Source organism: Pituophis catenifer, unplaced genomic scaffold (assembly GCF_029215685.1).
Source record: "Pituophis catenifer annectens isolate HBS135680 unplaced genomic scaffold, rPitCat1.0.hap2 SCAF_11, whole genome shotgun sequence".
NCBI lineage: Eukaryota > Metazoa > Chordata > Lepidosauria > Squamata > Colubridae > Pituophis > Pituophis catenifer.
In genome coordinates, this window is record NW_027256891.1 from 11,548,665 (window position 1) to 11,569,356 (window position 20,692).

The 20,692-nt window shown below is 41.8% G+C and overlaps 1 protein-coding gene across 1 annotated transcript in view; it reads left to right on the top strand.

The window, feature by feature from the left end:
• Window positions 1-20,692, top strand: part of TENM1 (teneurin transmembrane protein 1) — a 349,073-nt gene that overhangs the window by 291,300 nt on the left and 37,081 nt on the right. Inside the window, 3 exon segments of the mRNA XM_070952054.1 lie at window positions 2,845-2,999; window positions 12,353-12,719; window positions 16,921-17,431. Of these exon segments, the coding sequence (XP_070808155.1) occupies window positions 2,845-2,999; window positions 12,353-12,719; window positions 16,921-17,431 (1,033 nt within the window).

The window sequence follows — 20,692 nt, forward strand, 5'->3', positions numbered from 1 at the left end:
AAAGATGAGAAGCTGAGAAGATGACAAGGATAACAGCAATATAGCCTACTACATGGGTAAATATCTTTAGAAGACAGTGTAGTAGTAGGTGTTTAGCAGAGCGATGACATGGGGAAGGAACCATCTTTGTGTCTAGTTTTTCAGCTTTCTAGAGAAGTTTTAATTCTCGGAAAGGTAGGAAAAAAAGAGAAGAGAAGGGTGACTAGAAGTTATAATCATGATAGGTGCAATTCTGGAAGATCTGAAAGACAAGGTTAGGGACAGCTCATCATGGACAAAATCTATTGTTTAGTCACTAGGAATTGACAGCGACTTGATGACACATAATCAATAATAACAAAACCTTGCAAATCTCATTGTGCTAAACCTCTTTCTCCATTTCATAGTTCGGTGAATAAGGGATATGTCTGAGCTATTTCTAAAAATTATCTGGATATTCTGGGTTTTAAAAAATGCTTTAGTTCTTGTTGCCTAGGAAACAGACCCTACATATCTCCGTCAAAGTCATCTTCTTTATTCTCTACACCTTCACATCTGGGACTCGAATGTTTGGGTTCATCAAGTTAAGCTCTTTTGACTTTTGTTGGTTGCTTCACATGTTCTCTGAACTCCTGTGTGAAGCTTGGCAAATAATAGTTTATGACTGTTATGCAGACTCAGTCAATGGTAATTTAAAAAAATAAATGATAGTTAAACAAACCATGCCTTAGTATAGTCGTATATGAACCATTGTAATCTATACTGCTTTAAAGAATTAGTATAATTCCAGTATAGCAGAATTTCATATATCAAGTAGATAATTGCCATATTTCTAAGCCATTCTGATGCTTTCAAGCTGAAAAAATGATTCTTTCTACCTATCATTTTCTTCTCAATATTATTTTATGTCACTTTCTGGGTCTATTTCTAAACCGTCTCAAGAGACAAAATAAAAATATATTTAAGGCAGATGGATGAAAGATTACACAATTTTCAGTCTCATTGGACCTAAAATGCGGTATGTATTTAGAAGTCAGCATGGAACGCATATTATTCTGTACTCACTTTTGGTAAAAGTGTATCAAATCTACATTTGTTAAATCAATATGGAAATCAGAATGCAGTTATCCTTCAGTATTTGATCTCCAGATTTGGAGATAACAGTTCTTTGCATCGAACGTGCATAATAGTGTAGATATTGGGGAAATTATATGCACTCAAAATTTTTGTACGATTGGAAAAGCGTATCAAAAAGAAATACTTGGAAATGGCTATGTGCTTTTTTATAGCATTTCTAGGCCTCACTTCCAACCGACAGTGTGCAGCAAACAATAAAACAATAGCAGCACAATTGAACAGTTACAATAGGATTCCTATAAAAAGCATCAGGATGCCTTCTATTCAATTAGGACCAAGGGCATGTTAGAATAAGACTGTTTTACAAATAAACCAATGGGGGTGCCCATTAGATGGAGCTTCAGAAAGAGAAAATTCCATAAATTTTCAGCAAGTACTGAAAAGGATGGTTACCTTGTCCATAACCCTCCAAAACTCAGAAGATGGGGAGGCTCTCAAAAACATCTTGTATTGGTTGGATCAACCAGGAACACTTATAAGCTGTTTTCTGACCAATACAAAACTGAACGTTTAAACTGTTTAAATCAAAGTTTGGATAGTTTTAGAAACATTTCAAACCCATTCCTGTTCAGTATTGTTGTTGTGTTGTGTTCTGTTTTGTTTTTTTCTACAAAAGACATCAGAGTGATAAAGAAATGGGGTGGAGTGAATTTGGAATCAGGCTCTTTTTAAAAAATGAGAAACTCAGAGTTGACAGACCCATCCATCGTTGTCCAGAAATAACTCCTCTTGACTTACTTCCTCAATCAGCTGATGTCCAAGTGCAGTTTAATCGACTAATGTCCAGTTTGTGAAATGTTTTGTTTTGACCTCTGCTCCTTCAGGGTTACTTCATACATTCTTCATGATGGTAAAAAATATTGATAAAAATCAAGAATGTTTACCGTGCATGACAGGCTCATACATTTAAAAGCACAGCAGACCAGTAAATCACAGTAAAAAACAAGGAAGGGCTTCAGAACCAAACTTACCACCTCCTCCTCCTCCTCCTCCTCCTCCTCCTCCTCCTCCTTCTTTCTCGAGATCAAAATTTAAACTGCCAGAATGAAGCCACTATTTAGCCTTATTGTTGGCCAAAAATAAGCCATTATCGGTACATGTTTCTGGTAGCAGCTGACATACAGAAGATGGGCCGGGCTCTGTGTCTCTCTGCATTCACGTAGCATGTTGTTATTCATTAAGACCAAGGATGAAACCCAGCAGCTTTTGACAGGTTCTGGAGAATCGGTAGCGGAAATTTTGAGTAGTTCAGAGAACCGGCAAATACCAACTCCGGCTGGCCCCCACGTGGGGTGGGAATGGAAATTTTGCAATATCCTTCTACCAGGAGTGGGGAAGGAATGGGGATTTTGCAGTATCCTTTCCCTGGAGTAAGGTGAGAATGGAGATTTTGTAGTATCTTTCCCCTGCCACACCCACCAAGCCACGCCCAGCAAGCCGCACCACACCCAGCAAGCCACGCCCACAGATACGGTAGGAAAAAAAATTGGATTTCACCACTGTCTAAGAGCCTCCACTTGAGCATATTGTTGTTGTTTTTTTTCATTTAGGCATTCCAACTCTCAACCTATTTAGGGTCTTCCAAGTAGTATAAGGGAGGTCAGATTCTTCAGCCATGTCCTCCGTTAATGTTATTCCTTGCTTGGTGGTCGCCTCCCTCCGTCTTGCATTTATAGTCCTATTCTCTCCTAGTCCTGCTGCTGAATTTTCTTTCCCTTTTCCCAACAGGTATCACCGTGGATAAGCATGGCTTCATTTACTTCGTAGACGGCACCATGATTCGTAAGATTGATGCAAGTGGGCAGATCACGACGTTAATAGGCTCAAATGGCCTCACGTCAACTCAACCTCTGCGCTGTGATGCCAGCATGGACATATCTCAGGTCACCACTCACTGTTTCCATACATCATTACTCTTCAGCCTGGAAACCGGTTCCATTTCGCATGACAAAATTAGGCATTAACAAATACTTCTGTCACATTGGCTCGCGGAGCTTACTTGGAGATTGTTTCTGATATCTCCCGAGCAAAGATGACAAAACTTTCACATGCATTTAGCAGCGTATTTTATGTATTGTACAGTGACTTCAGCTGAAATCTCCCAAGACTCAAAATAGGGCAGTAAAATCTTGCTTGGGATAAATCTGAAAGCAAGATAATTTTTCATTCTAATTAGTAATAAAGGAGAAGATTTGTAGCTCAGGGTTGACATGAGGGCTCCTTGGTGCTCCCTGAGCTTGCTTGTTTTCTTGCAGACATTCCATTACCCAAACTAGGTAACATAATCAGTGCTAATTCATCCTAATTCACTTTAATAAGATTATGGGAGAATTAAACTTTAGTAGAATTCTGAAGGTATTCCCTGAGCTTGGAAGCCATTCCGTAGCCGGTAAATTCACCTGAGAGACAGTGTAATAGCAGATTTAAAGGTTTTTCTGTAGGTATCCCATCTGTGAGTTTAGTATTCTTATTCTGAATACTGGGTATGTCTTGAATCTGCTGTAAAATATAGCTTGATGATAAAAGTTCTGACTCACAAGAGTTGTTCCAGAGTTGCCTCTGTCTGTATAAAATACTCCTTTGGGTGTATGTAGCCATAAAGGTAAAGATAAAGGTTCCCCTCGCACATATGTGCTGGTTGTTCCTGACTCTAGGAGGCAGTGCTCATCTCCGTTTCAAGGCCGAAGAGCCAGCGCTGTCCAAAGACGTCTCCATGGTCATGTGGGCGGCATGACTAAATGCCAAAGGCGCACGGAACGCTGTTACCTTCCCACCAAAGGTGGTCCCTATTTTTTCTACTTGCATTTTTTATGTACTTTCGAACTGCTAGGTTGGCAGAAGCTGGGATAAGTAACGGAAGCTCACCCCGTTACACAGCACTAGGGATTCGAACCGCTGAACTGCCGACCTTTTGATTGACAAGCTCAGTGTCTTAGCCACTGAGCCACCACGTCCCTCTACGTAGCCATAGAGAACATAATTATCCAGGTGGCAAAGTTATACGTTCATTTGAAATAGGGGAAAAAGTGAAAGTTGCATCCCAGGTCAAGAAAAAACAGAGCAAGGTACATCTACCCTGAGGACTTCTTAATGACCTGCTTCTTCACTCCAGAAATCTTTCCCAGTCTGGTACCCAATCTTGGACTTCAACTTTACAATTGTTGTGACCTAGGCCCAAGTAGGTGTTATCAGATGCAATCAGTTCTAAAGGAACAGACTTTATTAGAACAGCCGAGAATTAACTCATTCTCAGCGTAGTCCGAACGAAATTAAAACAAATTCTTCATAACACAATTCTTCAGCCTTATCACCAACCTTGGTCTAATTAGGAAACCTGCCGAAGGCTTCTCTTGGCAAAAGTTCAGAAGCAGAAGACGCTGACCAGAGATAAGTGCAGCAAGGCAAGAACAAGTCTATCAACGTTGTTTTTGGACAAAGAGCCCAAGAGCCGTTGCTGGTCTTTTAAGCCTTGTAGGAGGGACCAATCATCTCTTGGCCTTACTCCTTAGTCGTCCTTTTTGCTTTAGTTGCTCTTGCCTTCTGGCAGCTCTTCTCATACATGCACTAGGAACAGGCTCCTCCTGTTCCTCTGCCTCTCTGCTGTCAGCCTGGCCCCCTCTCTGCCTCCAACGCAGAGCCCTCATCCAGGCCTTCCCCAGCTTCCAGGACTGACCCATGTTCTTCCTCAGTCTCCTCACTGTCCAGCTCCGCTGCCAGCTCCGCAGGCTGCTGGTGGGCCACAACAACAATCATTCTTTCCATTGAACTTCTTTTTAGGACTCCTTGGTGTTCTCTCTGAGCTTAGTTCTTTTCTTGCACATGTTTCATTACCCAAATTAGATAATATCAGTGCTAGTAAGGAGTGAAGTTTGCGCCCGGTTTATATTCTAGTGGCTTGCCTTGGGGTCATCTTAGAGGTTCTTTGGTTGGGCTGTTTATTGTTGGCTTGTTTGGCAGTTCCTTGATTGGGGTCTTGTTACCAGATTAACATCAGACCAACAATCAGCTAAACTATTAGAATATAAACTGAGAGCAAATCTCATTCCTTACTAGCACTGATGAAGTTACTTAGTTTTGGTAATGAAATGTTTGCAAGAAAAGTTCCAAGCTCAGAGAGCACCAAGGACCCCTCTTAAGTGTCTGTCTGTCATCTATCCATCCATCCATCCATCCATCTATCCAGCCATCCACCCATCCATTCATCCATCCATCCATCCATCCATCTATCTATCATCAATCTATCCATCCATCTATCATCTATCTATCTATCTATCTATCTATCTATCTATCTATCTATCCATCCATCCATCCATCCATCCATCCATCCATTCATCCATCCATCCATCCATCTATCTATCATCAATCTATCCATACATCTATCATCTATCTATCATCAATCTATCCATACATCTATCATCTATCTATCTGTCTGTCTGTCTGTCTGTCCGTCCGTCCGTCCGTCCATCCATCTATCTATCTGACATTGATATCTATCTAGCACTGATGATATTACCTACCATGTTTCCCCGAAAATAAGTCCTCCCCGGATAATAAGCCCTCCCCTGAAAATAAGCCCTCCCCGAAAATATGTAACCACATGTGCAACCGGTCCCCGCCATTTCCTCTGGTTAGGGTTAGGGAGACAGAGCTGGGAATCAGGTAAGACAGCAAGAGGATCCCCGTCTTGCTCCACGCGCTCCAAAATAATAAGACTTTCCCAAAAATAAGGCCAAGCACTTATTTCGTGGTTCAAAAAAAATATAAGACAGTGTCTTATTTTTGGGGAAACATGGTAGTTAGGTAATGAAATGTCTGCAATAAAACAAGCAAGCTCAGAGAGCACCAAGGACCGCTCCCTGTCAACCTTGAGCTACAAATAGTCTCCTTTATTAGTTCTTTTTAGCTGGAAGAAAGGTCATCTTGAGCCTATGAAGATATAACATGTTATTCACTTTTTTTTTAACTGCAATTATAGTGTTGTTGTTGTTTTTTCTCAATTGTACTCAAAGCTACTCTTTTCTAACATAAATTTTGCTTAACCTTGAGTCAGGGAAGGAGAACTGGCGACCTTCACATGATGAGCTCTACATCCCATCATCTCTGACCACCAGCTATTCTGTCAGGGACTTGAATTCCAAAACCATCAAAAAGTACTCAACAGTTTACTCACACAGTTTTTTTTAAAATCCTGTTGTGCGTTTTCAGATATCGGCAGTCCTTGAAATTCAAGTGAGCTGACAAAACAGTTTAAAACCTTGTTCACACACCATAATGGGAATCTGTCCTTGGAACTTTGTTGTTAATAAAAAAAGGCCTTTTTTGTGTTCAGAACTCCAGTTTAGAGTTTATGCATGGAGTTATGTAGCACGGATATATTAACATTTGTACTACAGGTTTTCATTCCCTGCCTTCCCCCCCCCCCCCCCCCGGCTTCTCCATTTCTACCACATTGTCAGATTGGATTTAAGTTCCCTTGAGCATTTTCTTCTGTGAAATTTGTTTGAGCTTACTTGGTGGTTGCAAGGTGGCAGATGATGCTGGTGTGATTTGTTTTTATTTATTTATTTATTATTTATTTATTAATTCAATTTGTATACCGCCCCTCTCCGAAGACTCAGGACGGCTCACAATGCATTTAAAATCATTATAAGAAACATTTAAAAATTAAAAACATTAAAACTCATTCACACCATTCATGGCTGGATCTCGCCGGATCGCAAGGGCGAGATCAATGGCCCCAGGCCTGCCGGAAAAGTCAGGTCTTCACCGCTTTTCGGAAGGCCAATAGGGTGGAGATGGTCCGGACCTCAGGAGGTAACTGGTTCCAGAGAGCTGGGGCAGCCACAGAGAAGGCCCTCCCCCATGGGCCCACCAGCTGGCATTGTTTAGCTGACGGGACCCGGAGGAGACCAACTCTGTGGGATCTTACCGGTCGTTGGGAGTTATGCAGTAGAAGGCGTTCTCGAAGAGTTTTGGTTTTGACTTCGTCCTTCTCTTTGTCACTCCTACTTGGCTGCCCCCAAATCATTGTTGGGATCGTAATAATCATAATTGTTATCAGATGCAAGGAAAAGATTCCAACTTTATGGCACCCCTTGGGATTTGTGTGAAGAATTGGAAAATAGGAAAATCACAGAGAAGGAGAATTGTACAAAGGCAGAACACTCGCTGAGCTTGGTTGTTTGCTTGTAGACATTTCATTACTTGACTAGGTAACATCATCAGTGCAAGTTGCTCTTTATTATGTAAACAGGTAAACAGTAACAGAGTTGGAAGGGACCTTAGAGGTCATCTAGTCCAACCCCCTACTCACGCAGGAGACCTGTACACAGGATTCGAACTGCTGAACTGCCGACCTTTCTGATTGACAAGCTCAGCATCTTAGCTACTGAGCCACCTAGTCAGGCTCATGTACAGTAACTTGCACTCCCAGTTTAATGGAGGTGTGACTATCTCCTTGGTAGTTCCTTGATTAGGGTATTCTTATCTGTTTGATTGTTTGTCTGGTATTAATCTTTGTTTATCTGGGTGTTGGCTGTTGTTGGAGATAAGGTATTTTGGTCTTTTTGTTTTCTTCTTAGCTTTTTAATTATCTCTTTTGAACGGTGTGTAAATGTGGTTTATTTCTATGTGTCTATTGATGTATGATTTGACTGAATGCCAAGGTTCTGTGAATTCCTTTGCTTTTTTGGATTTAGCTTGGTCTTGGATACTCACAGTGTTCCCAGTGAAACTCTGGTTCATGTGTTGTGAGATTAATGAGTTTTTATTATGTCTTCTGATTGTTAGTTGGCGTTCATGAATGTGCTCTGCTAATCTTCTGCCTGTATGCCCTACATCATGGCTGTCATAGTCCATATGTTGTAGATGAACCTACAGTCGCTCACACTGATGATGTTACCTTGTTAGGTAATGAAATGTCTACCAACAAACAACTAAGCTCAGAGAGCACCATAAACTTCGCAATTTCACCCCTGAGTGACAGACATACCCTTCTATTGGCACAGGATCCTACCTTAAACTTGATATTTTTGTAATTGGGGACAGCACAAGAAGCCTAATTTTCTTATCACATCGAATTGCAGTTGTCAAAAGAATTATTGAATACATTTTCAGTTCTGGCTGAGCAAAAAAAAAAAAAAAAGCAGAAAACTCTGCCCCCCAACAGATTTTTACATCCGCCAAAGCAGTGGTGAAATCCTCCACAGTTTTCCACCAGTTCACTCCCCGTGCCTGCACAGTGCGCACCAAAGGCATGTTGCGTGTGCATGCATGCACAGTGCGCACCAAACCCATGTTGTGTATACACACATGCGCACTTTGCGCAGAAAAAGAAGGCTTAAGAATAGTGAGGGGGGGAACAGTTGTGCCGCGCAATTTAGAATATAAATCATGCAGCACAGCTGATTGTCGGAAATACCGACAATCAGCTGTGGCGCAGCTTTGCTTTTATTACTACCGGTTCACCCAAACCGGTGCGAACCGGTAGCATTTCACCCTTGTGCCAAAGCTTCCAGATTCTTATGACCAACAGCTCTGGAATGTATGCAATCAAATTCAAATGGCATTACTCTTATGCGGATGTGTGATTTGAAAATATCTGAGTTGCTGGTGTTCAGAAAGAAAAAATTTCATCAGTGTTAATTTGCAATTCAATCAGCCTCTTCTGTCACTCCTCACAGAAGGATGTGGTCTGGTTTGTTCTCTGGAGTTGGCAGCTAACCTCTCCCTCCCTATCCCCCCTCTACGTCTGAATCACTCCTCAAACGCATTATTACCAAATAATACATAGTTAATAAATGCTGGATGTTGCTAGAACCACAAATTACATTATAATAACTCGAGTGCGTTCTTGACCTATTTAAATAGCATAAAGTATGCAGATAAATGTCTAAATTTGCATCACGTTACAAGCCAGCAACTAAGTTTTACAAACAGCACTTTCCCTTCTGGAAAAATCTGCCAAGGGCTTCATTTGGCTATGCCACAAAATACATCAGAACTTTGAAAAACATGGCTTTTTTTTTCTCTAGAAGGACATTTCTGCAAAATTTCTGATTGAAAAAGAGGACAGGGCCCCACCAGAGTTGAAGGAAGAAGATATTTTTTTGGTCATGTTTGCCAATTCCTCTATTCTTGAAATATTAGTGCCACTTTATAAAACCCTTGTAAGACCACACCTGGAATACTGCAAACCAATTTTGGTCACGATACTACAAAAAGATATTGAGACTTTGGAAAAACTTCAGAGAAGAGCAACTAAGATGATCAAAGGCCTGGAGACTAAAACATGAAGAACGGCTGCAGGATTTGGGTTTGGCTAGTCTAAAGAAAAGAAGAATTAGGGGGTGGCATGATAGCAGTATTCCAGGATTTGAGGGGCTGCCACAAAGAAGAGGGGGTCAAATTATTCTCCAAAGCACCAGAGGGCAGGACAAGAAACTGTGGTTGGAAACTAATCAAAGAGAGAAGCAACCTGGAATTAAGGAGAAGCAATGAGGACAATTAACCAGTGGAATAGCTTGCCACCAGAAATTGTGGGTGCTCCATCACTGGAGGTCTTTAAGAAGAGAGTGAACAGCCACTTGTCTGAAATGGTATCCTGCTTGAGCAGAAGTCTGGACTAGAAGACCTTCAAGGTCCCTTCCAGCTCTTCTCTTCTCTTCTCTTCTCTTCTCTTCTCTTCTCTTCTCTTCTCTTCTCTTCTCTTCTCTTCTCTTCTCTTCTCTTCTCTTCTCTTCTCTTTTCTTCTCTAAACTAATGAAGACTGCATCCTTTTAGAATGAAAGAAAATAATCCCTACTGCCCCTGGGATCTTGGTGGGAGGCAAAAATCTTCCAATGTTTTAAGTTATGCATTTAAGCAAAGTTGAGCCTGCTTCATGGTTAATACTGGGTAGGAAGGTTAGGGTTGTTTATTTCATATTTAGAAGGAATGTGACTAGGTTCCTACCAGCTCTGCTTCTTCCCACCTGCAGCATTTCAAGAGTTTTGTTTTTGTGCATATAATAATTATGTTGCTTTCAAGCTGTGATTACCAGCAAGTATTCCTTAAGATGCCTTTTGGATAAGAGAGCTTGATGGCACTTTGAAACTAGCATGTCTGTATAACTAAGACATTAAGGGCCTCAAAGTCACAGGAGAACATGAGTTTAACTCCCACTTTAGCCATGAAAGCCAGCTAGGTGACTTTGGGCCAGTCATTCTCTCTCAGCCCAACTCACCTCACAAGATTGTTGTGAGGAAAATTGGAGGAGGAAGCTGTGATGGATTTGTTTGCCCACTTGAATTATTTGTAAAAAAAAAAAAAAGGAAAGGAAAGGAAAGAAAGAAAGAAAGAAAGAAAGAAAGAAAGAAAGAAAGAAAGAAAGAAAGAAAGAAAGAAAGAAAGGAAAGAAGGAGGGAGGGAGGGAGGGAGGGAGGGAGGGAGGGAGGAAGGAAGGAAGGAAGGAAGGAAGGAAGGAAGGAAGGAAGGAAGGAAGGAAGGAAGGAAGGAAGGGCTAATCCTTCAAGAGGAATTAATACCAGAGAAACAATCAAGCTGGAAACAAATGCTAATCATGGAATTATCAAGAACTCCACAGTTCAACCCTGAACTACATATCTGGATTTGGATATAAGAAATTATATGGAACTTTTGTTTGCTTCACTGCTTCCCAACTTATTAGTTTCATCTTCAATACTTCCATAGTATTATTGGATTATAAGAGAGTTGGATCTAAATTAAGGAAGAAAGCAAAATAAATGACCAAGGGCTTCAGAATGTCCCCAGATAAGTTCATCCTATCCATCTTCTCTGTACAAGAAGTCCGTTTCTTGCCACAGTGATGAATCCAGCCACATCCATCTTAATGCCAAATAGTCAAATATTTTTAGAAAAAAATGATTCAGTGAATCATATTTTCAGCTTTGTCACTCATTGATGCACACAGATCTGTTACCACTACATGGTGGTAACCATTTAATTTTTCCAAATTTGCCACATTAACTAGAGTTAATGTGGCAAATTAATTGCAGCATCTGACTAAGATAAACAGACCAAAAATCCATTTAATTTTGTAATGGCACTGAAGGGCTCCCTAAGCAGTTTTAAACCTAACTTTCTTAGTCTCCTTTTTATAAAATATATGAACATAACAATGGGTCACACTTTGTATTAGGTACCCAAAAGGTGCTTTGGAGAGCTCAGGAATATGAATGTAGCACATGTTTGCAACTCTTTAAAGCAGCTGCGTCTTTTCCTAGCAGCGAAAAATTTCTGATACTAAGAATTACAGTTCAAGATCATATTTGCTCCCCTCCAAGCTCTGAAACATATTTTGAAATTAAATCCAAGGCATTCCTCAGTCCTGGTAAGTACACATCATCTTGAAGAATAGATGGGCTGAAGATATTGTTTCTTCTTATGGAAACATTACATTATTTTCAGTGGATATATGCATAATGGTATGCTGATTAGTGTACATTTAAAGTGACAATAATTTTTTTGTTCTGTGCTGTGCTATGCTATCAGAGGTGGAATGCACATACTGTAGCAACCGGTTCACCCAGCAAATGTGTGTGATGTCAAACAACATGGCAATTTGCTCACGCACGCCTTCCACACATGCATGCAGCATCAAAAACACAGCGATATAGGATGGGATTGCGCCCGGGCGGGTGAGCACACCCGCAGGTCACCACTACCTGTTCACCTGAACTGGCTGAATACCATCTCTATGCTGTGCTATGCTACACTATGATGCACTATTCTACACTATACTGTTCTATTCTATTCTATTCTATTCTATTCTATTCTATTCTATTCTATTCTATTCCATTTTCTGTTCTATTCTATTCTACTCTATTCTATTCTAAGCTAGTCTAGTCTAGTCTAGTCTAGTAGTCTATTCCTATTCCTAATCCGATTCCAATTCTGATTCCTATTCCTACTTTATTGAACGCCAATCTCAGCATTTCTGGATGAGAAAACAGTGTTTGGCCCCTCAGACAAATTACAAAAACTCTTTCCTGAGACACCTCATGCCATGAATCAGTCTGAAGTCTGCAACAATACATAAAATATGTAACCATTAGGACCCTATTTGCTGTATTGCAATCGATAAAACAACTTAATTGTCTATTTAAAAATATCTATCCACAACCGCTTAAAGAATAATTGAATGAACGGGAAGGCAACATCATTCTTTTGTGCATAAAAATCATTTGAATATCTTTTATTCCTTTTCACATTGCAGGTTCGTTTAGAATGGCCCACAGATCTGGCCGTCAACCCCCTCGACAACTCCTTGTATGTGCTGGACAACAATATCGTCCTTCAAATCTCTCAGAACGGACGGGTTCGCATCATCGCAGGGCGCCCCATTCACTGCCAGGTTCCAGGCGTTGACCACGTGCTGGTCAGCAAAGTGGCCATCCATTCCACCCTCGAATCGGCCCGTGCTGTTGGCGTCTCTCACAGCGGCGTGTTGTACATTGCCGAGACGGACGAAAGGAAGATCAACCGCATCCAGCAGGTTACCACCAATGGAGAAATCTCGGTCATTGCTGGGGCACCGACAGATTGTGACTGTAAGATTGATCCCAACTGTGATTGCTTCTCAGGCAAGTGATGATGAATTCTCCTGTTCTGACCCAGACTTAGCAAGTAATGATAAGCCACTTACTCGTGAGTAAAAACAAACCCCTTTGCAAACCAGGGCAGGAACAGTCTTTTATTCGTGTGGATAAACAAAAATCAAGGAGCCTTGGTAGTACAGTGGTCTAAAGCATCCTGTTATTAAGACCAGCTGCCTGCAATTACTGCAGGTTCGAATCTCGCCAGGCTCAAGGTTGACTCAACCTTCCATCCTTTCTAAGGTAGGTAAATTGAAGACCCAGTTGTGGGGGCAATAAGCTGACTTTGTATAAATATACAAAAGAATGAAGGCTATTGCTTAGCACATTGTAAGCCGCCCTGAGTCTCTGGAGAAGGGCGGCATATAAATCAAATTTAAAAAAAAAAAAATGTAATTAGTCCCAACAGACTTGGCCAAGAAATCTGAATTGCTTGCTGTATTCTAGAAACAAAAAGTTGTCTGCGACAACCGGCCACTCCCCAAACCCCGCCTATTTATTTCCCAGCCAGAAAGGGGCTGACTAGTGCCTACATCTGTTTTTCCCTGAGAGCCAGCTTATTGCTTTCCTTTGCTGTCCTCTCCTCTCTATGCATACGCGCATCTGGCGCATGGGCCCCATCTGTTCCTCCCCCTCACTCAGTTCAGGCCCAGAAGACAACTGCCCCTCCATCTGGGCAGAGGACGGAAGGCCCCCGGCTCTGCCTCTGTCTCTAATCTCCTCCCCAGGGGTGGGTTCTACTTACCTTTACTACCGTTTCGGAATGGGATCGTGTGCACGCATGCGCAGAAGCTTCTGCACATGCACAGATCACCGATGATGACATCCGGGGCGGTGGGCGGGGCCTCCCGCCGGTTTGACTACCGGTTCTTGCGAACCGGTCTGAACCGGGGACAACCCACCGCTACTCCTCCCCGAATGTTAAACTTGTTTTTTGATGCCAGTTTAAGCCTCACTTTGGAATGGATGGAAGCATCCCACCCATGATCAAGCATCCTATTTTGAAACCGGGATGCCTGAAAACAAAAACGATGAGGTTTTCACAAAATCATGACTGTATATTCAATTTTACAGCTTGTAGAATGCAAGCTTTCACCCCTCCAAGTCCCTCTTGTCTACTCTTTGAATGCAAACGTTGCTCCTGGGTTTCTAGAGTTGGAAAGGACAGTTGTATTACCAACATTAATGTAGACTTCAGTTCCACCCAGGGCTGCTTTGCCTGGTAGGAGGGCAGAGGTCACGTGCTTTAAAAACAAGAAGGTGTGCCGGAATGAATGACATTATCTTAATTGCAAAATTGGCTTTTTTTTTTTTTTTCTAGAAGTGAAATAATTAGTCAGCTTGAGGATTGCTAGCATTTTGATTCTTCTATGTCAATGCAATGATTCTGCCCTGTGCGAGAAGAAATAGGGCAACTGTGTTCCATTATCAATAGGTGGTATAAGGACTCCTGCCTTGGACTAGAAGACCACTTTTACTTTTTACTTTACTTTTATTTGATTTATATACCGCCCTACTCCCGAAGGACTCATTGCGGTGAACAGCCAACAATAAAATACATATATACAAAATTTAAAAAGCAGAAATAAAATCGAATTAAATAGTTTGGCCCAGACAAATTAAAACCCCAATCAATTTAAAACAAATTTAAACTTTGAGTATTAAAAATATTAAAAAACATTAAAATTATTAAAATTGTTTAAAAAGAGGGAGAAAGTTAGGCCAGGCCCGCCTGGTGAAATAAAAAGAGCGCGGCGGAAGGTGCGCAGATCCGGGATCCTTCGCATCTCCGGGGGGAGCTCGTTCCAGATAGTAGGTGCCCCCACAGAGAAGGCTTTCCCCCTGGGGGCCACCAGTCGACATTGTTTGGCCGACGGCACCTGGAGGAGCCCTTCTCTATGAGAGCGTACCGGTCAGTGGGAGGCTATTGGTGGTAGTAGCGGTCCCGCAGGTACCCAGGTCCTGAGCCATGGAGTGCTTTAAAGATGAGAACCAAAACCTTGAAGCGCACCCGGAAGACCACCGGGAGCCAGTGCAGCTTGCGCAGGAGGGGTGTTACATGGGAGCGCCATGTCGCTCCCATTACCACCCACGCAGCCGCACTCTGTGCCAGTTGGAGCCTCTGGGTGTTCCTCAAGGGGAGCCCCATGTAGAGAGTGTTACAGTAGTCCAGGCGGGAGGTGACGAGGGCATGAGTGACTGTGCATAAGGAGTCCCGATCCAGAAAGGGACGCAACTGGCGAATCAGGCGAACCTGATAAAAAATCCTCCCGGTCACGGCCGTCAAGTCCTCCAAAGATCCCTTCCAACCCTATGATTTTATAATGCAAGTGATGAGGGAGACCCAGTGCTATTAATGCACTTAACAATTATGTGGAGGAAGCCCAGACAGGGGAAGTTAAAAAAAACATTCCAGCTGAAGAAGCTTCTTGAATGAGAAGCGAACCATCTTCAAAGAAAAAACAAGAAAGTCCAGTTGCCTCCTGAAAAAGCACCTTTGGGACAACCATTACCTGGATGACTGAGAATCTCTACAGAATTCCAGCTTTGAGTCCATTGAGTCCCATAATCTGGGTCCTCATTTTACCTACCTTGGAAGGATGGAAGGCTGAGTCAACCTTGAGCCTGGTGAGATTTGAACTCGCAGTAATTGCAGGCAGCTGGCAGTTAAGTGCTACCTTAACCGCACTTTAGTCCGCTGTGCCACCAAGTCTTCATGTTGTGTATGTGTGTGTGTGTGTGTGTGTGTGTGTGTGTGTGTGTGTATATATATATATATATATATATATATATATATATATATATATATATATATTAAAAATAATAATCTTAAATTATTCTGCTGTAAATGCTTAATTTTATTGATTAAATTGCACATCGCCCAGAGCGCCTCTCTGAGTAAGATGGGTGATTAAGAACCATGATAGATAAACAAACAAACATCAACTATGATACTTATCTAAACTTCCTGTTCGTATTAATCTAAATCAGAGGTCTCGAATGAAATACAATCATTTTAGCATATCTGTGTTCTCGACACTTACAGCATAAAAGGATTTTGACTCAACATGTCATTGCATTTCTGGATGACAGTGTAATGCTGCCAACGTAATGTTTTCTGCTGTGATTGTCGTTGTGTTTTTGTCAGCTTGGATTGTACGAGGTTCAAAAACAGCAGGGTTGTGCGTGCAACAATCAACATTCAAAGTTGGATGTAATAGTAAATCACAGCACAATCGTTTTGTTCGGCGCTTACCATGGGTCCTGTATCTACCCATTTCTGGGTTATTGTTCCATGGAGACCAAACTATTGTGGCATGTTTTAAGGATGGTTTGAAAAATCCCTGGCTCACCATCATGTGGGAATGCAACCAAGGACTAAATGAAGTTAGGAAAATATTTCCCAATACTAAAAATATTTAAAGAGTGAAACAGAGAGGTGGAGAACACTCTTCTTTGGAGCTGCTCAAGTGGGCTAGACAACTTGATTAGAAGGTTGTATTCAATGGCGGTGGCTCAGTGACTATGATGCTGAGCTTGTTGATCGAAAGGTCGGCAGTTCAGCAGTTCGAATCCCTAGTGCCACGTAACAGGATGAGTTCCTGTTACTTGTCCCAGCTTCTGCCAACCTAGCAGTTCCAAAGCACATAAAAATGCAAGTAGAAAAATAGGGACCATCTTTGGTGGGAAGGTAACAGCGTTCCATGCGCCTTTGGCGTTTAGTCATGCTGGCCACATGACCACGGAGACGCTGGCTCTTTGGCTTTGAAATGGAGATGAGCACTGCCCCCTAGAGTCGGGAACGACTAGCACATATGTGCAAGGGGATCCTTTACCTTTATTTGATGGTGACAATGTTTTTTTTTAACTTTGACTCCATAAAGTAGCATTTCTCAATCTTGTCAACTTTAACATAGCTTGCTGAGGAATTCTGGGAGTTGAAGTCCACACATCTTAAGGTTGCCAAGGTTGAGAAACAGTTCTATAAAGTATCAAACAGGACATCGCTACTATTCCCCTCGAGTCCCCTATGCATTCATACGCTGAATAAATTCATACTTTGAGGAAACTCCAGGCCTCAGAGTTTTGCTTGCGTTGGGTTTGTTATTAGGAACTGTGACACCTTCTTTATTTTGACTAGCCGTTGCAGATTTGCAATGGTCCACACTGTTCTCTTCCTATTTTTCAGGTGATGGTGGATACGCTAAAGACGCCAAGTTGAAAGCTCCCTCTTCCCTCGCTGTGTCTCCTGACGGTACTTTGTACATCGCCGACCTCGGGAACATCCGCATTCGTGCTGTGAGCCAAAATAAGCCTCATCTCAACGATGCCAATATTTACGAGATAGCCTCTCCGGCTGATCAGGAACTCTATCAATTCACGAACAATGGGACTCACCTGCACACCCTCAATCTGATCACGAGAGACTTTCTGTATAACTTCACGTATAACGGGGAAGGTGAACTGGGCACCGTTACCAGCAACAGCGGTCACTCGGTGCATATTCGCCGGGACGCCAGTGGCTTACCGCTTTGGATGGTGATGCCAGGAGGGCAAGTGTACTGGTTGACCATCAGTAGCAACGGCATTCTCAAAAGAGTTTATGCTCAGGGCTACAATTTAGCCCTAATGACCTATCCTGGCACCAGTGGACTTCTCGCCACCAAAAGTAACGAGTATGGATGGACAACAGTTTATGAGTAAGTGCTTTTACCAAACCTTGAAAAACCACTGCTTCGCTTATTAAATTATTTCCCCCTCATTCCATCACCAAAAATCCATCTGGTCCATAATACAGGTAGTCCTCGACGTACGACCCCCAATTTTATTTATTTATTTATTTATTTATTTTTCATATTTGTATACCGCCCTACTCCCGAAGGACTCAGGGCGGTGAACAGCCATAATAAATACAAATACATATAGAAGTTAAAAACTATTAAGAAACAGATTAAGTAATTTAGGCTCAAAGATTAAAAAAACATCCAAATTTATCTAAAGAGGTTTAAAACCCAATTTAAAAGCCAGTTTAAAAGCCAATTAAAAAGGGAGAGTTAGGCCAGACCAGCTTGTTGGAATAGAAATGTTTTCAGGGCACGGCGGAATATGCGTAAGTCTTGGATGTTTCGTAACTCCGGGGGAAGCCCGTTCCAGATGGTAGGTGCCCCCACATTGAGCCCCAAATTTCTGTTGCTAAGCGAGACAGGTGTTAAGTGAGTTCTGCCCTATTTTATGACCTTTCTTGTCACGGTTGTTAAGTGAATCATTGCAGTTGTTAGGTTAGTAACACAGTTGTTAAGTGAATCATTGCAGTTAAATTAGTAACACAGTTGTTAAGTGAATCATTGCAGTTGTTAGGTTAGTAACACGGTTGTTAAGTGAATTATTGCAGTTGTTAAGTTAGTAACACGGTGGTTAAGTGAATCTGGTTTTCCCCACTGACTTTGCTTATCAGAAGGTCCCAAAAGGGGATCACATGACACCCCCCCCAGGACACAACACAGCAACGGTCATAAGTACGAACCAGTTTCCAAGCATCTGAATTTTGATCATGTGACTTTGGGGATGTTGCAAATGGTCGTAAGTGTGAAAAATGTAAATGGCTTTTTTCAGTGCCATTGTAAGTTTGAATGGCTACTAAAGGAACTGATGTAAGACAAGGACCACCTGTACTTCCCAATTTGCAAGACGTGCGATATCATGTATTCATTCAGAAACCTTAAAACGCCTTGACTGAGTCTGCACGTCACGTTCAACCTTGTAAGGAATCCATCCATTCGAAAAGTTGATTTGATCTGGATTAGGCGTCCCTGCTCACCTAATCAGAAACCTCTGTTTTATGTCAGATATTTAATGCAATAGTTTTACCTGTTCATTTATTTATAAGATCTATATGGCCCCCTATCAGCTCCGTGTCTGTATCGAGGAATGCAGCTGTTATTTATTTATATATGCATTTATTTATTTATAAGATTTATATAGATACCCGTTTTATACGATGTAATCCTGGACAGTTCACAGCAAATACAAATAATATAAGAGTCTAAAAAGACCCCTTTTTATCAAAAAGACTGTCAAAATCGATTTTGCTGACTGCTTACAACCATCGTATTCTTCTCATGGACGGAAGCGGTAGGATGAAGCTAAAATAGCAAAATCAATTAGAGGGATCAGTTTGGTTACAAAATGGCAGATTCATTTATGACTTGTGCTTTTACTTTTTATTTATTTTAAAATCTTGCCCTCAAGGTGCAAGATGACCAGGAATGATTGTTCAGATATTTTTTTTTTAAAAGAGCTATATTAGCTAACAGAACATTGGAAATGATCAGACCAAAGCTATCCAGTGATATCTGTTGTTAGTTGCGAAGTCATGTCTGACCCATTGCGACCCCATGGACAACGTTCCTCCAGGCCTTCCTGTCCTCTACCATCCTCTGGAGTCCATTTAAGCTCACACCAACTGCTTCAGTGACTCCATCCAGCTACCTCATTCTCTGCCGTCCCCTTCTTCTTTTGCCCTCAATCCCTGTTTCCTCCCCACTCCTGGAGGAAGGATATTGCAAAATCTCCATTCCCACCCCACTCTGGGGCCAGCCAGAGGTGGTATTTCCGGTTCTCCAAACTGCTCAAAATTTCCACTACCAGTTCTCCAGAACCTGTCAGAACCTGCTGGATTTCGCCCCTGGTTTCCTCTCTATTTATTTACAATAGTTTGTCTTCTCAGTGTTGATGGGGTGATCGTTCTCCTTGGTAGTTCCTTGATTAGGGTATTGTTTACTGCTTGATTTTTGTCTGATGGTAATCCTGGATTAATTCCTGTTTATGTAAGTGTAGGGTGCTGGCAAGCAGGTGTTCTGGTTTTTTTGTTTCCTTCTTAGCTTTTTACTTGTCTCTTTTGTATAATGTGTAAATGTTGTTTATCTCTATGTGCCTGTTGATGGCTGCTTTGTCTGAATAACAGAGTTGGAAGGGATCTTGTAGGACTTCTAGTCCAACCCCCTGCCCAAGGAGGAGACCCTTGACATGGTCACTTTCCCCTAAAGTTCCCACAACTTCAGCCCCTTCCATCATTTCATCTGTCTTAGTAGCTATAGCAATAGCACTTAGATTTACATACCTCTTCCCAGTGCTTAATAGCCCCCTCTAAGCAGTTTCCAAGGTCAGCCTCTTCCCCCAACAATCTGGGTCCTCATTTTACCCATCTTGGAAGGATGGAAGGCTGAGTTAATCTTGAGCCTGGTGAGATTCGAACTGCCAAATTGCAGTCAGCCAGCAGTCAGCAGAAGTAGCCTGCAATACTACACTCTAACCACTGTGCCACCACGGCTCATAAGAATTATGAGTAAGAATTCCTCAGAGAACTGAGTGCCAATCTTCCAGGCATTCCCTAGCTTCTTGGATGTAACATGATCCAGTTGAAACTATGAGTAAATCTGCATATGTTATGAAATGAAGGAATTTTCACTGTGTCTTCTAACTGCTATGGGTAGCTGATATTCAAGGATGCCCTCTACTAATCTGCCTCTCTGTCCTATATAGTGGCTGTAGTAGTCTTCATACTATGTGTTGTAAACAATTCCTTTTTTTTTTTCTTAGACTACTGGCTCTTGTGATTTACTCAATATGTTTTGGAGGGCTTTAGCCAGTTTGTGTGTTACAGGGATGAAGTGTGGTTGTAATAATCGTGTTTCTGAGATGTTTTTTTTGATGTATGGCAGTGTTATCCTTTTCATATCCCATGTTGGTTGTTCTATAGTGGTTGTAGTGGTATGTATTTTTTGATAAATTGTATGGCTACTCATTTTGTGTGTCATCCTGAGAAAACATCCCTTGAATCTCAGGATGTTTTCTGCCTCTTAATGGCTTGTCTTGATCCTTTCCTGAGTCAGTGGACGTGAGCCGTGGTGGTGCAGTGGTTAGAATGCAGTATTACAGGTTACTTCTGCTAACTACCGACT